Source organism: Neoarius graeffei, chromosome 4 (genome assembly GCF_027579695.1).
Source record: "Neoarius graeffei isolate fNeoGra1 chromosome 4, fNeoGra1.pri, whole genome shotgun sequence".
NCBI classification, from domain to species: domain Eukaryota; kingdom Metazoa; phylum Chordata; class Actinopteri; order Siluriformes; family Ariidae; genus Neoarius; species Neoarius graeffei.
The window spans coordinates 80590919-80604657 of NC_083572.1; the positions used below are offsets into that span (position 1 = coordinate 80590919).

Sequence of the window (13739 nt, forward strand, 5' to 3'; positions counted from 1 at the left end):
AGGTTTGATTTAAAAAGGGATATAGAACAAGCATTTCTGAGTTCTTCTGGTGAACTGTACCAGGCAGAATGTGCAGTGACAGCAAAAGCAAATTTTAAAAAATTTGGTTTAGTTCTCATAACTGATTTTTTTAAATCATCTATCCCCTCCTTCTGCACTGTCAGAAATTGGGGTATAGTAGAAGTCCATATCTGTCTCCCAAGGTACAATCTACACTGATGTACCCCCTAGGGCTCATTATTGGACTTCAAGGTAACTACATGTACCTTTTTAGGGTCAAAAATATACATATATGGTCCTAAGCAGTATGTAAAGAGGACAAATAAGTACAGTGGTGCTTGAAAGTTTGTGAATCCTTTAGAATTTTCTATATTTCTAAATAAATATGACCTAAAACATCATAAGATTTTCACACAAGTCCTAAAAGTAGATAAAGAGAACCGAGTTAAACAAATGAGACAAAAATATTATGCAACCCCGATTCCAAAAAAGTTGGGACAAAATACAAATTTTAAATAAAAACGGAATGCAATAATTTACAAATCTCAAAAACTGATATTGTATTCACAATAGAACATAGACAACATATCAAATGTCGAAAGTGAGACATTTTGAAATTTCATGACAGCAACACATCTCAAAAAAGTTGGGACAGGGGCAATAAGATGCTGGAAAAGTTCAAGGTACAAAAAAGGAACAGCTGGAGGACCAAACTGCAACTCATTAAGTCAATTGGCAATAGGTCATTAACATGACTGGGTATAAAAAGAGTATCTTGGAGTGGCAGCGGCTCTCAGAATTAAAGATGGGAAGAGGATCACCAATCCCCCTAATTCTGCGCCGACAAATAGTGGAGCAATATCAGAAAGGAGTTCGACAGTGTAAAATTGCAAAGAGTTTGAACATATCATCATCTACAGTGCATAATATCATCAAAAGATTCAGAGAATCTGGAAGAATCTCTGTGCGTAAGGGTCAAGGCTGGAAAACCATACTGGGTGCCCATGATCTTCGGGCCCTTAGACGGCACTGCATCACATACAGGCATGCTTCTGTATTGGAAATCACAAAATGGGCTCAGGAATATTTCCAGAGAACATTATCTGTGAACACAATTCACTGTCCCATCCGCCGTTGCCAGGTAAAACTGTATAGTTCAAAGAAGAAGCTGTATCTAAACATGATCCAGAAGCGCAGATGTTTTCTCTGGGCCAAGGCTCATTTAAAATGGACTGTGGCAAAGTGTAAAACTGTTCTGTGGTCAGACGAATCAAAATTTGAAGTTCTTTATGGAAATCAGGGACGCCATGTCATTTGGACTAAAGAGGAGAAGTATGACCCAAGTTGCTATCAGCGCTCAGTTCAGAAGCCTGCATCTCTGATGGTATGGGGTTGCATTAGTGCATGTTGCATGGGCAGCTTACACATCTGGAAAGACACCATCAATGCTGAAAGGTATATCCAGGTTCTAAAGCAACATATGCTCCCATCCAGATGACGTCTCTTTCAGGGAAGACCTTGCATTTTCCAACATGACAATACCAAACAACATACTGCATCAATTACAGCCTCATGGCTGCGTAGAAGAAGGGTCCGGGTACTGAACTGGCCAGCCTGCAGTCCAGATCTTTCACCCATAGAAAACATTTGGCGCATCATAAAACGGAAGATACGACAAAAAAGACCTAAGACAGTTGAGCAACTACAATCCTACATTAGACAAGAATGGGTTAACATTCCTATCCCTAAACTTGAGCAACTTGTCTCCTCAGTCCCCAGATGTTTACAGACTGTTGTAAAGAGAAAAGGGGATGTCTCACAGTGGTAAACATGGCCTTGTCCCAACTTTTTTGAGATGTGTTGTCATGAAATTTAAAATCACCTAATTTTTCTCTTTAAATGGTACATTTTCTCAGTTTAAACATTTGATATGTCATCTATGTTCTATTCTGAATAAAATATGGACTTTTGAAACTTCCACATCATTGCATTCTGTTTTTATTTACAATTTGTAGTTTGTCCCAACTTCTTTGGAATCGGGGTTGTACTTGGTCATTTATTTATTGAGGAAAATGATCCAATATTACATATCTGTGAGTGGCAAAAGTATGTGAACCTCTCGGATTAGCAGTTAATTTGAAGGAGAAATTAGAGTCAGGTGTTTTCAATCAATGGGATGACAATCAGGTGTGAGTGGGCACCCTGTTTTATTTAAAGAACAGGGCTCTATCAAAGTCTGATCTTCACAACACATGTTTGTGGAAGTGCATCATTGCATGAACAAAGGAGATTTCTGAGGACCTCAGAAAAAGTGCTGTTGATGCTCATCAAGCTGGAAAAAGTCACAAAACGATCTCTAAAGAGTTTGGACTCCACCAATCCACAGTCAGACAGATTGTATACAAATGGAGGAAATTCAAGACCATTGTTACCCTCCCCAGGAGTGGTCGACTAACAAAGATCACTCCAAGAGCAAGCGTGTAATAGTTGGTGAGGTCACAAAGGACCCCAGGGTAACTTCTAAGCAACTGAAGGCCTCTCTCCCATTGGCTAGCGTTAATGTTCATGAATCCACCATCAGGAGAACACTGAACAACAATGGTGTGCATGGCAGGGTTGCAAAGAGAAAGCCACTGCTCTCCAAAAAGAACATTGCTGCTCGTCTGCAGTTTGCTAAAGATCACGTGGACAAGCCAGAAGGCTATTGGAAAAATGTTTTGTGGACAGATGAGACCTAAATATAACTTTTTGGTTTAAATGAGAAGCGTTATGTTTGGAGAAAGGAAAGCACTGCACTCCAGCATAAGAACCTTATCCCATCTGTGAAACCTGGTGGTGGTAGTATCATGGTTTGGGCCTGTTTTACAGCATCTGGGCCAGAACGGCTTGCCATCATTGATGGAACAATGAATTCTGAATTATACCAGCTAATTCTAAAGGAAAATGTCAGGACATCTGTCCATGAACTGACTCTCAAGAGAAGGTGGGTCATGCAGCAAGACGACAACCCTATGCACACAAGTCGTTCTACCAAAGAATGGTTAAAGAAGAATAAAGTTAATGTTTTGGAATGGCCAAGTCAAAGTCCTGACCTTAATCCAATTGAAATGTTGTGGAAGGACCTGAAGCGAACAGTTCATGTGAGGAAACCCACCAACATCCCAGAGTTGAAGCTGTTCTGTATGGAGGAATGGGCTAAAATTCCTCCAAGCCAGTGTGCAGGACTGATCAACAGTTACCGGAAACGTTTAGTTGCAGTTATTGCTGCACAAGGGGGTCACACCAGATACTGAAAGCAAAGGTTCACATACTTTTGCCACTCACAGATATGTAATATTGGATCAGTTTCCTCAATAAATAAATGACTGAGTACAATATTATTGTCTCATTTGTTTAACTGGGTTCTCTTTATCTACTTTTAGGTCTTGTGTGAAAATCTGATGTTGTTTTAGGTTATATATGCATAAATATAGAAAATTCTAAAGGGTTCACAAACTTTCAAGCACCACTATACCTTTGAGGGTACTGGCCCAGTACCCCTAAAGGTACAATGATGTACTTTGTTTTCTGAGAGTGTGATGAGAGTTATTTTAATTGCCGTTTCCTAATTTCTCACCAGATAGCTACTCAGACACTGTGGAATATAAGAATCATTGTTCTCGCCAAGCCTGAACATGAGAACCGCATCTCCCACGTCTTCTGCGACAGTGTTAAGACTGGAATAGCTAATGCCCTGGGTCAGTTAATCTCCACCCTAACAAATGACAGGAACAAATGTAACATAACAAACAAGGGCTAATTTGACATGACAGGAATGTCTTACATCTTTATTTGTGTGTTTCTGTTTGCATTCTTCAGGAAATAAGGGAGCAGTGGGAGTATCATTTATGTTTAATGACACCTCGTTTGGGTTTGTTAACAGTCACTTGACCTCAGGTAGTGAAAAGAAGATCAGGTAAAGTCAGAAACATTTGGGTTCATTCTAGATCATGAAAAAAAAACTGTCACAGTAGTATAACCTAAGAATTTTAATGATAAACCAATTAATTTTTCATAGAACAGTTACTTATTTTATTAACCTTTTCCCTTCTTGCCAGACGGAATCAGAACTATGTCAACATCCTGCGCTTTCTGAACCTAGGAGATAAGAAACTTAATCCATTCGACATTACACATCGCTTCACACACCTCTTTTGGTTTGGGGATCTGAACTACCGTATTGACCTTCCACCAGGGGTAAGTATAAATTAATTAGTATCATATGTATCCAAACTGTAAATCATTGTCTTTTTCAGACACAGTGTCCATAGTCTTACATTATGATAACTGGAATATTCCATCAAATGTAAGAAGCTTTGCCTAAATTATGATTGTTCTAAGAAATAAACTAATAATTTAATTTGGTTGGCTACAAACCTTTGGCTACAAACTATTGACATTGATCTGTTTCTTGGTAGAGCACAGTGGCGACTCGTGCAGAAAACACTGAGCCTTAATTTAACTCTGAGCATTTAAATACAGCAGATGCTAACATTACCAGACAGGAAGAGACATTGGCTTTTGTACTGTTGTTTTGCATTTTCCAGGAAGCAGAGAACATTGTGATGAAAATCAAACAGCAGCAGTATCAGGAACTGTTAAGCCGAGACCAGCTCAACATGGAAAGGGCAGATGGAAAGGTTTTTCTGTTTTATGGTGAGAGTCAAGCCATTTCTTTCTTTTCCAAAAATCACTCTTCACCATACAAAAAAAAAAAAACAAGTCTGGCCCAAACTTACTCAAGACCCTACAACTTGAACAGTTTTTGTTCTGGCCCAAACTCCCTCTGTCTAGACCGCACATGAAATCCAGTTATGTCCCAAACCTACTCATTAATACACAACATACAAACACACTATATACTATAAAACTATAAAATAAATTTCAGTCCTGTCCCAAACTCCTCCTCCACTAGATCTCATCTCATCTCATTATCTCTAGCCACTTTATCCTGTTCTACAGGGTCGCAGGCAAGCTGGAGCCTATCCCAGCTGACTACGGGTGAAAGGCGGGGTACACCCTGGACAAGTCGCCAGGTCATCACAGGGCTGACACATAGACACAGACAACCATTCACACTCACATTCACACCTACGGTCAATTTAGAGCCACCAGTTAACCTAACCTGCATGTCTTTGGACTGTGGGGGAAACCAGAGCACCCGGAGGAAACCCACGCGGACAACATGCAAACTCTGCACAGAAAAGCCCTTGCCGGCCACGGGGCTCGAACCCGGACCTTCTTGCTGTGAGGCGACAGCGCTAACCACTACACCACCGTGCTGCCAGTTTTACTTATTTCCTTAAATCCTGTTAGTCCCTTGTGCTTGTGTACAATGGTCTTGAATTTCCTCCATTTGTACACAATCTGTCTGACTGTGGATTGGTGGAGTCCAAACTCTTTAGAGATGGTTTTGTAACCTTTTCCAGCTTGATGAGCATCAACAACGCTTTTTCTGAGGTCCTCAGAAATCTCCTTTGTTCGTGCCATGATACACTTCCACAAACATGTGTTGTGAAGATCAGACTTTGATAGATCCCTGTTCTTTAAATAAAACAGGGTGCCCACTCACACCTGATTGTCATCCCATTGATTGAAAACACCTGACTCTAATTTCACCTTCAAATTAACTGCTAATCCTAGAGGTTCACATACTTTTGCCACTCACAGATATGTAATATTGGATCATTTTCCTCAATAAATAAATGACCAAGTACAACCCCGATTCCAAAGAATTTGGGACAAAGTACAAATTGTAAATAAAAACGGAATGCAATGATGTGGAAGTTTCAAAAGTCCATGTTTTATTCAGAATAGAACATAGATGACATATCAAATGTTTAAACTGAGAAAATGTATCATTTAAAGAGAAAAATTAGGTGATTTTAAATTTCATGACAACAACACATCTCAAAGTTGGGACAAGGCCATGTTTACCACTGTGTGACATCCCTTTTTCTCTTTACAACAGTCTGTAAACGTCTGGGGACTGAGGAGACAAGTTGCTCAAGTTTAGGGATAGGAATGTTAACCCATTCTTGTCTAATGTAGGATTCTAGTTGCTCAACTGTCTTAGGTCTTTTTTGTCGTATCTTCCGTTTTATGATGCGCCAAATGTTTTCTATGGGTGAAAGATCTGGACTGCAGGCTGGCCAGTTCAGTACCCGGACCCTTCTTCTACACAGCCATGATGCTGTAATTGATGCAGTATGTGGTTTGGCATTGTCATGTTGGAAAATGCAAGGTCTTCCCTGAAAGAGACGTCGTCTGAATGGGACCATATGTTGCTCTAGAACCTGGATATACCTTTCAGCATTGATGGTGTCTTTCCAGATGTGTAAGCTGCCCATGCCACACGCACTAATGCAACCCCATACCATCAGAGATGCAAGCTTCTGAACTGAGTGCTGACAACAACTTGGGTCGTCCTTCTCCTCTTTAGTCCAAATGACACGGCGTCCCTGATTTCCATAAAGAACTTCAAATTTTGATTCGTCTGACCATGGAACAGTTTTCCACTTTGCCACAGTCCGAAGATCACGGGCACCCAGTATGGTTTTCCAGCCTTGACCCTTACGCACAGAGATTCTTCCAGATTCTCTGAATCTTTTGATGATATTATGCACTGTAGATGATGATATGTTCAAACTCTTTGCAATTTTACACTGTCGAACTCCTTTCTGATATTGCTCCACTATTTGTCGGCGCAGAATTAGGGGGATTGGTGATCCTCTTCCCATCTTTACTTCTGAGAGCCGCTGCCACTCCAAGATGCTCTTTTTATACCCAGTCATGTTAATGACCTATTGCCAATTGACCTAATGAATTGCACTTTGGTCCTCCAGCTGTTCCTTTTTTGTACCTTTAACTTTTCCAGCCTCTTATTGCCCCTGTCCCAACTTTTTTGAGATGTGTTGCTGTCATGAAATTTCAAATGAGCCAATATTTGGCATGAAATTTCACAATGTCTCACTTTCGACATTTGATATGTTGTCTATGTTCTATTGTGAATACAATATCAGTTTTTGAGGTTTGTAAATGATTGCATTCCGTTTTTATTTACAATTTGTACTTTGTCCCAACTTTTTAGGAATCGGGGTTGTAGAATGAGACAGTGGTGGTGATGTCTAGGTTTTTTATCAAGAACTTTAAGAGTTTGTTTATATAGTGAGTGGATGGGCATAAGAGATGTTGTATTGGCCTGAGACCAGGTTGTTAAGCAATATGTAATGTGTGAAAAGATCATTGAATGCATATACATAATTGCAGCCTCTGTTGGCATACAATTCCAGATGAATCTAAAGTTTGCGAGGTTGAACTTAACTCACTGACAAACCTTTTTGATCTGAGCTTTAAATGAAAGATTTCTATCTATCAGAACACCAAGATATTAAAATTCTGAGACTACCTGCAGTCTTTCCCCTGCTACATATACATCTGGCTCATTGAAGTGTTTATTTGACTTACTAAAGAACATGCACACTGTTTTGGACACATTCAGTTGCAGACAGTTTTGTTTTAGCCATGTTGTAACCTACTGCATTAACTTTGTTCACTGACTGGCAACTTGTACTACACTTCTACCATGGATGAAGATTACAGTATCATCTGCATACATTTGAATATTAACATCAGGGCAAACTGTTGGCAGGTCATTAACGTACAGGGTGAATAAAAGTGGACCCAGTATGGATCCCTGTGGGACACCAGTAGGTATACCAATGGGTTGTGATTGATAACTCCTTACTCTAACAAACTGTGATCGATTTGTTAGATATGAACCAATCCAATTAATGGAATGCATAGAAAAGTTAAAGGTAGATAATTTAGATAAGAGAACACTATGATTAATGGTGTCAAATGCCTTTTTTAGATCTAAAAAAAAAAATGGCCCCAACAATTCCTCCTCGGTCTAATAAGGATTTTAGTTTTTCAGTGAAAAAACAGTTTGCTGTCTCAGTTGAGTGGTTAGCACGGAAGCCAAATTGCATTGGATGCAGTGGAGAGGAGCATGTGTTTAAAAATGCAATAATTTGTTCTGCTATAAGTTTTTCAGTGACCTTGGATATAACAGGAAGGATGCTGATTGGTCTGTAGTTACAGGCAGAGAGACGATCTCCACCTTTAAAAATGGGAGAGACAGCAGCCAATTTCCAAACACTTGGGAAGACTCCCTCTGTTATTGAGAGATTTACTATTTTTGTGATGGGACAGAGCAGAGGTGTTGACAGCTCTTTGAGCATAACTGAGGTCATACCAATGACATCCTTAGCTCTTGACGACTTGAGAGCCCCCACCACTCTCATGACATCTGCCTGAGTTATAGCTTTGATATTAAATACTGGTTCAGTTGGTATGGTTTGTGGGATATTACCACTGTGCCCAGGGCTAAAAGACTTTACAATTGTGGCAACTGAATCCATAAAGTAATTATTAAGAGCATCAGCTACCTCAACTGGATTTCTTATTGTCTTGCCATCTACAGCAAGCTCAAGTGTTTTTATTTCATTATGATTTTGTCCTATTAGTTTTTTTCAACTGGCTCCAAATTATTTTTGCATTCCCTGCATTATTAATTATAGTTAAGAAGTTTGCCTTTGCTGTTCTAAGTTCTTTAATGACTCTGTTTCGTAGTGTAGTGAAGTTGTGTCTGTCATGTCTTAGTTTGGTTTTGAGGGCAGTTTTTAAGGCCAGATCCCTTACTTTCATAAGTTTTACAATATTTGAGTTAATCCAAGGAACAGTATTCTTTTTCTTTCTATGTCTTTGTATAGATGTAAATTCTTCAATAGTGCTCTGTAATATACCAGAGAACCATTTGCAGTTTTCTTCTAAGGTTTCCCCTGTCAACACATCCTCCCAGTTAATGCTCTGAACAGCTATTTTAAAACTCTCATATCTATTTTTAGGGATATTAGCAGTTACCTCCTCTTGAACTAGTGGAGTAAACCGTTTTTTGGTTAATTTCCTAGCTATGAGAGTCATATTGTGGTCTGATACTCCAGTTGAAGGTTTTGATGATCCTCTCTGGTTTATTACTAAATATTAGGTCTATTTGAGTTTGGGATGAATTTGTTATTCTAGTGGGACCATTTACTGACTGAGTGAGATCAAAAACATTGCCAATCTGTTTAAGCATTTTCCTTGAGGATTTCTCCTCCCAATTTATATTAAAATATCCCATGATTATCACCTCTTTGTTGAGATTGCACTCCTTTAAAATTCTTTCAAGGTTTTCATAAAAGGAATTTTTCGAGGAAGGGGGGGCAATATAGTGCAATCAAAGAGAATGACATATTTGAGGAGAGAGTAAAATTTAGCCCGATGCACTCCAGCTGTTCACTGCATGACCATGAAATTTCATGACACTGAATACTGCCCTTCACAAATCTTATCTCATTATCTCTAGCCGCTTTATCCTGTTCTACAGGGTTGCAGGCAAGCTGGAGCCTATCCCAGCTGACTACGGGCGAAAGGCGGGGTACACCCTGGACAAGTATTTTTAAAAATTTTTAGCAGTTAAAAAAAATTAAGTTCTGGCTCAGATTCCTTCTACATTAGACTACACAACATGGGGAAAGCCAGGGTTTAATGGTTAGAGAAGCAACTTTGGGACCAAAAGGTCACTGGTTCAATTCCCTGGACCAGCAGGAATGGCTGAAATGCCTTGAGCAAGGCCCCTAACCCCCAACTGCTCCCCAGGCTGCTCTGGCTATGTTGTACTTTGCTCTGCATAAGTGTCTGCTGAAAGAAAGAAAGAAAGAAAGAAAGAAAGAAAGAAAGAAAGAAAGAAAGAAAGCACAACTTTATTCATCACACACTTGTGAAATTTCCTCTCTGCATTTAACCCATCTGAAGCAGTGAACACACACATGTACACACACGTGAGCAATGAGCACACACACATACCCAGAGCAGTGGGCAGCCATGCTAACAGCGCCCGGGGAGCAGTTGGGAGTTTGGTGCCTCGCTCAAGGGCACCTCAGCCTAAGGCCGTCCCATATTAACCTAATTGCATGTCTTTGGACTGTGGGGGAAACCGGAGCACCCGGAGGAAACCCACGCAGACACGGGGAGAACATGCAAACTCCACACAGAAAGGCCCTCGCCGGCCACAGGGCTCGAACCCAGAACCTTCTTGCTGTGAGGCGACCGTGCTAACCACTACACCACCGTGCCGCCCATAAATGCCATTAATGTAATGTAATTTAGTTATGGCCCAACCTTCCTCTACAATGGTCCACATATGAAATTTAGTTCTGTCCCAATATCTATGCAGCTTAAAAAATTAAGTTTTGCCCAAACTCCCTCCATCCAATATCAGACAAGAAATTCAGTTTTAACCCAAAACTCCCTCTGCACTAAACCAAATGAGAAATTCAGTTCTTGTCCAAGCTTATTCGTCACTATGCAACTTGAACTATTCACTTCTGAGCCAAATTCCCTCTACACTAGACCACATCAGAAATTCAGTTCTGTATGAAACTCACCATGCATCGTACCATATAATGTGATAAGTTAAGCTCTGAATTCAATTTGGTTCAGTTTGCTCAAAAGCCTTGTCGAACCTGATTACCTTTGAGTCCTTTGCATGACCCAAACTGCCACTTATGCTTCTTAGAGAAAAGTTTTCTAATTACACAGATAAAATGAAGGCTGTTTAAAAAAAAAGATTTTTAAAACTCTCAAACTATATTAATAACAAATTCTTCCATGTGCATGTAATATATAATTACAGTTTTTGTGACTTAACTTGGGCCTATAGTTGAACTGCCTGTATATTCAATATTTTTTTCAATTAGACTTTACTTCTGGCCTTTCACGATAACCGAAATCAAGTGACAGCTTTTTGTTGACGTGGATATGATGACACTTTCCAGCTTGATTAAGTAGCTTGTTATTAATCATCTGTGCCACTTGACTTGGTGTTTGTGAAAATAATGACAAAGCTGTCAACTGACAGATGGTTATTATGACAGCTAAAGCTTGATGTAATAGACCTTTCTAAATACTTTATGGAGTGTGATGTCAGTTGTCATGAAGGGCTTATGTAGGTCTAATAGAGGCTCATTAATGCTTTTTCCTAAGATGGCCATAATTACCGGTATTTACACTATTTCTCCTTCTATCTACATGTTTCTTTTACCTTTACAGAGGAAGAAGACATCACGTTCCCCCCAACATATCGTTTTGAAAGAGACACACATGAAAGATATGTCTACACCAAAGCCAAAGCAACAGGGGTACTTATATTTGTTGTCATTGATTTCTAGATAGTTTAGTGGTAAAAAAAAAATTATCCAGATGAAAAATAGAAAATGTAGATTTTCATCTGCACAGTCAGATATAATGCTCCTACTGTACTTTGATCCAGCTCATTCTGATAGCAAGTCTGAATGGTACTATGCTCTCTTTCTTTCACAAACTCATTTGAAGTTTTTGGTTTTAGGATATGGTTTTACTCAGCCTAAGTGGTTAAAATGTGAGAGGCCCTTTGCTTTATATAATCCTCTCTTTATCTTACCAACAGACTAAATATAACTTGCCCTCATGGTGTGACCGTGTGCTTCGAAAGTCCTACCCACAGGTTCATGTGACTTGTCACTCATATGGTTAGTTGAATGATTTTAAAAGCTGAGCTTTTTGTAAGGTGGAAACTTGTGCAATAGTACATTTCAACATTTACTATATTGTTTAACTTGCATTCTTCCTATCCATTTCAGGATGCACAAATGACATCATGACAAGTGATCATTGTCCTGTTTTTGCGACATTTGATGTTGGAGTGACTTCACAGTTTGTCTCAAAGAATGGTATGTTGTTCATGCTATTTATCTACTAACTTCAGGTATATACACTACACAACCAAAAGTTTGTGGACACCTGACCATCCCACCCACATGTGTTTTGAACATCCCATTTCAGATTTAGTCCTCCTCTGTTATAATTACCTCCACTCTTCTGGGGAAGACTTTCCATTTGATTTTGGAGCATGGCTATGGGGATTTGTGCTTGTTCAGCCACAAGGGCATTTGTGAGGTCAGGTACTGGTATCAAGCAAGGAGGCCTGGGAAGCAGTTGCCATTTCAATTAATCACACGGTTATTCAGTGGGGTTGAGGTCAGGGCTTTATGCAGGTCACTCAAGTCTTTCCTCTCAAATCTTTACAAATCAGTTATTCATGGACTTGGTTAGGTTTTAGTCCCTTAGTTCCAGTGACAGGAAATTCTAATGCTACAGCATATAAAGACATTTGATGCAACAATTTGGAGAATACACACATATGGGTGTGATGGTCCGGTGTCCACAAACCTTTGGCCAAATAGTGTAGTTCTAAGTAAGGATATATATATATATATATATATATATATATATATATATATATATATATATATAAATTGTGTGTGTGTGTGAGAGAGAGAGGATATTGAGGATATTACAGTTTATCTTTGAGTGGTCAATCGAAATATTTTTCAACACAAGAAGATAAACTTCATACCTTCGTGCCACTGTGTAATCTTTTTTATCTTATATGGACACATCGACAACAAAACAAAACACAAATTAATTTTAAAAAAAAATTTATTTTGAGCCGGTTCACCATTTTGAGTCAGCGAAAAAACACTGGGAGTGATGTCATCAGAGTCAGAAAATGTTATTCAGATCAGCGATATATTTCGTATGAAAAATACAAGGTTTTCAACACGAGAAGATAAACTTCATATCTTCAGGCTGACGTGTGATTTTCTTTTTATTATACAGACACATTCACAAACAAAAAGTATGAAAATTTATCAGAACAATTCATCAATTTCCTCATGAGTGACATATTGAAAAATATGTTACTCAATGTCCTGGATGTTGTTTGTTTAAAAAATACAAGTGACGAATTTCCCAGTAAAGCACCCTAAAGAGAGTCGTTGAGGTCACATGGGTTGTTGACCCTCTCAGGCTACATCCACACGACAACGGCAACGAGATTAAAAAAATATATATATCGCGTCCACATGGGCAACGGATCAGTAAAATATCAGGTACATATGGCAATGCAACGCTTGCTGAAAACGATGCAATACACATGCCACACCTCTAGGTGCGCTGTAAGACGGTCCCATCGGAGACACTACAACAATAGAAGAAGTAAGGACACATGCGCATAAACTATTATGCGCGAGACTTCATATTAGCCACAAAGTCAGAAAAATCTGTTCATAAAATTACGTTATAATGACCAAATACAATGAAAAGTATTTTTCCAGTCTCACCTGTGAAAGGTAATCCCATGTGATCTCGTTTGGACGGTAAACCTGTTGGTACAGTTAAACGCAGCACATGAATGAGGCATCTTTATTCTCCGCTTTGACCCATCCAATATGGCGGCGAGGATGACGTATGATTCTACGCGGAAGGCGGCGTCTTTAATGGTCCAGAATAAATTGAATGCTACACGTTGATGGATTAATTTGTTCTTCTACGCCCTTTTTGAGGAATGTATTGTAGGACTTAAACCAACATCTGAAGAGGTGAGATCGCTCCTTTTTTTTCCCTATTTTTGCTGGCGGGATTGACTCTGCCCTAAGGGCTATTCTCTCTCTCTCTCTCTCTCTGCACCATTACACAATAAATATTCACAGTGAAAATATTTTGTAAGCGCGTTTCATGAACCAAGTTATAGGATTTGTTGACAACTCGCATCGAGT

At 39.3% G+C, this 13739-nt stretch overlaps 1 protein-coding gene across 1 annotated transcript in view; it reads left to right on the forward strand.

Moving 5' to 3' along the window:
• Positions 1-13739, forward strand: part of inpp5d (inositol polyphosphate-5-phosphatase D) — a 52251-nt gene that overhangs the window by 18604 nt on the left and 19908 nt on the right. Inside the window, exons 13-19 of the mRNA XM_060919808.1 lie at positions 3620-3737; positions 3859-3955; positions 4098-4236; positions 4587-4695; positions 11194-11282; positions 11570-11651; positions 11763-11852. Of these exons, the coding sequence (XP_060775791.1) occupies positions 3620-3737; positions 3859-3955; positions 4098-4236; positions 4587-4695; positions 11194-11282; positions 11570-11651; positions 11763-11852 (724 nt within the window). The remainder of the gene's footprint in view (positions 1-3619; positions 3738-3858; positions 3956-4097; positions 4237-4586; positions 4696-11193; positions 11283-11569; positions 11652-11762; positions 11853-13739) is intronic.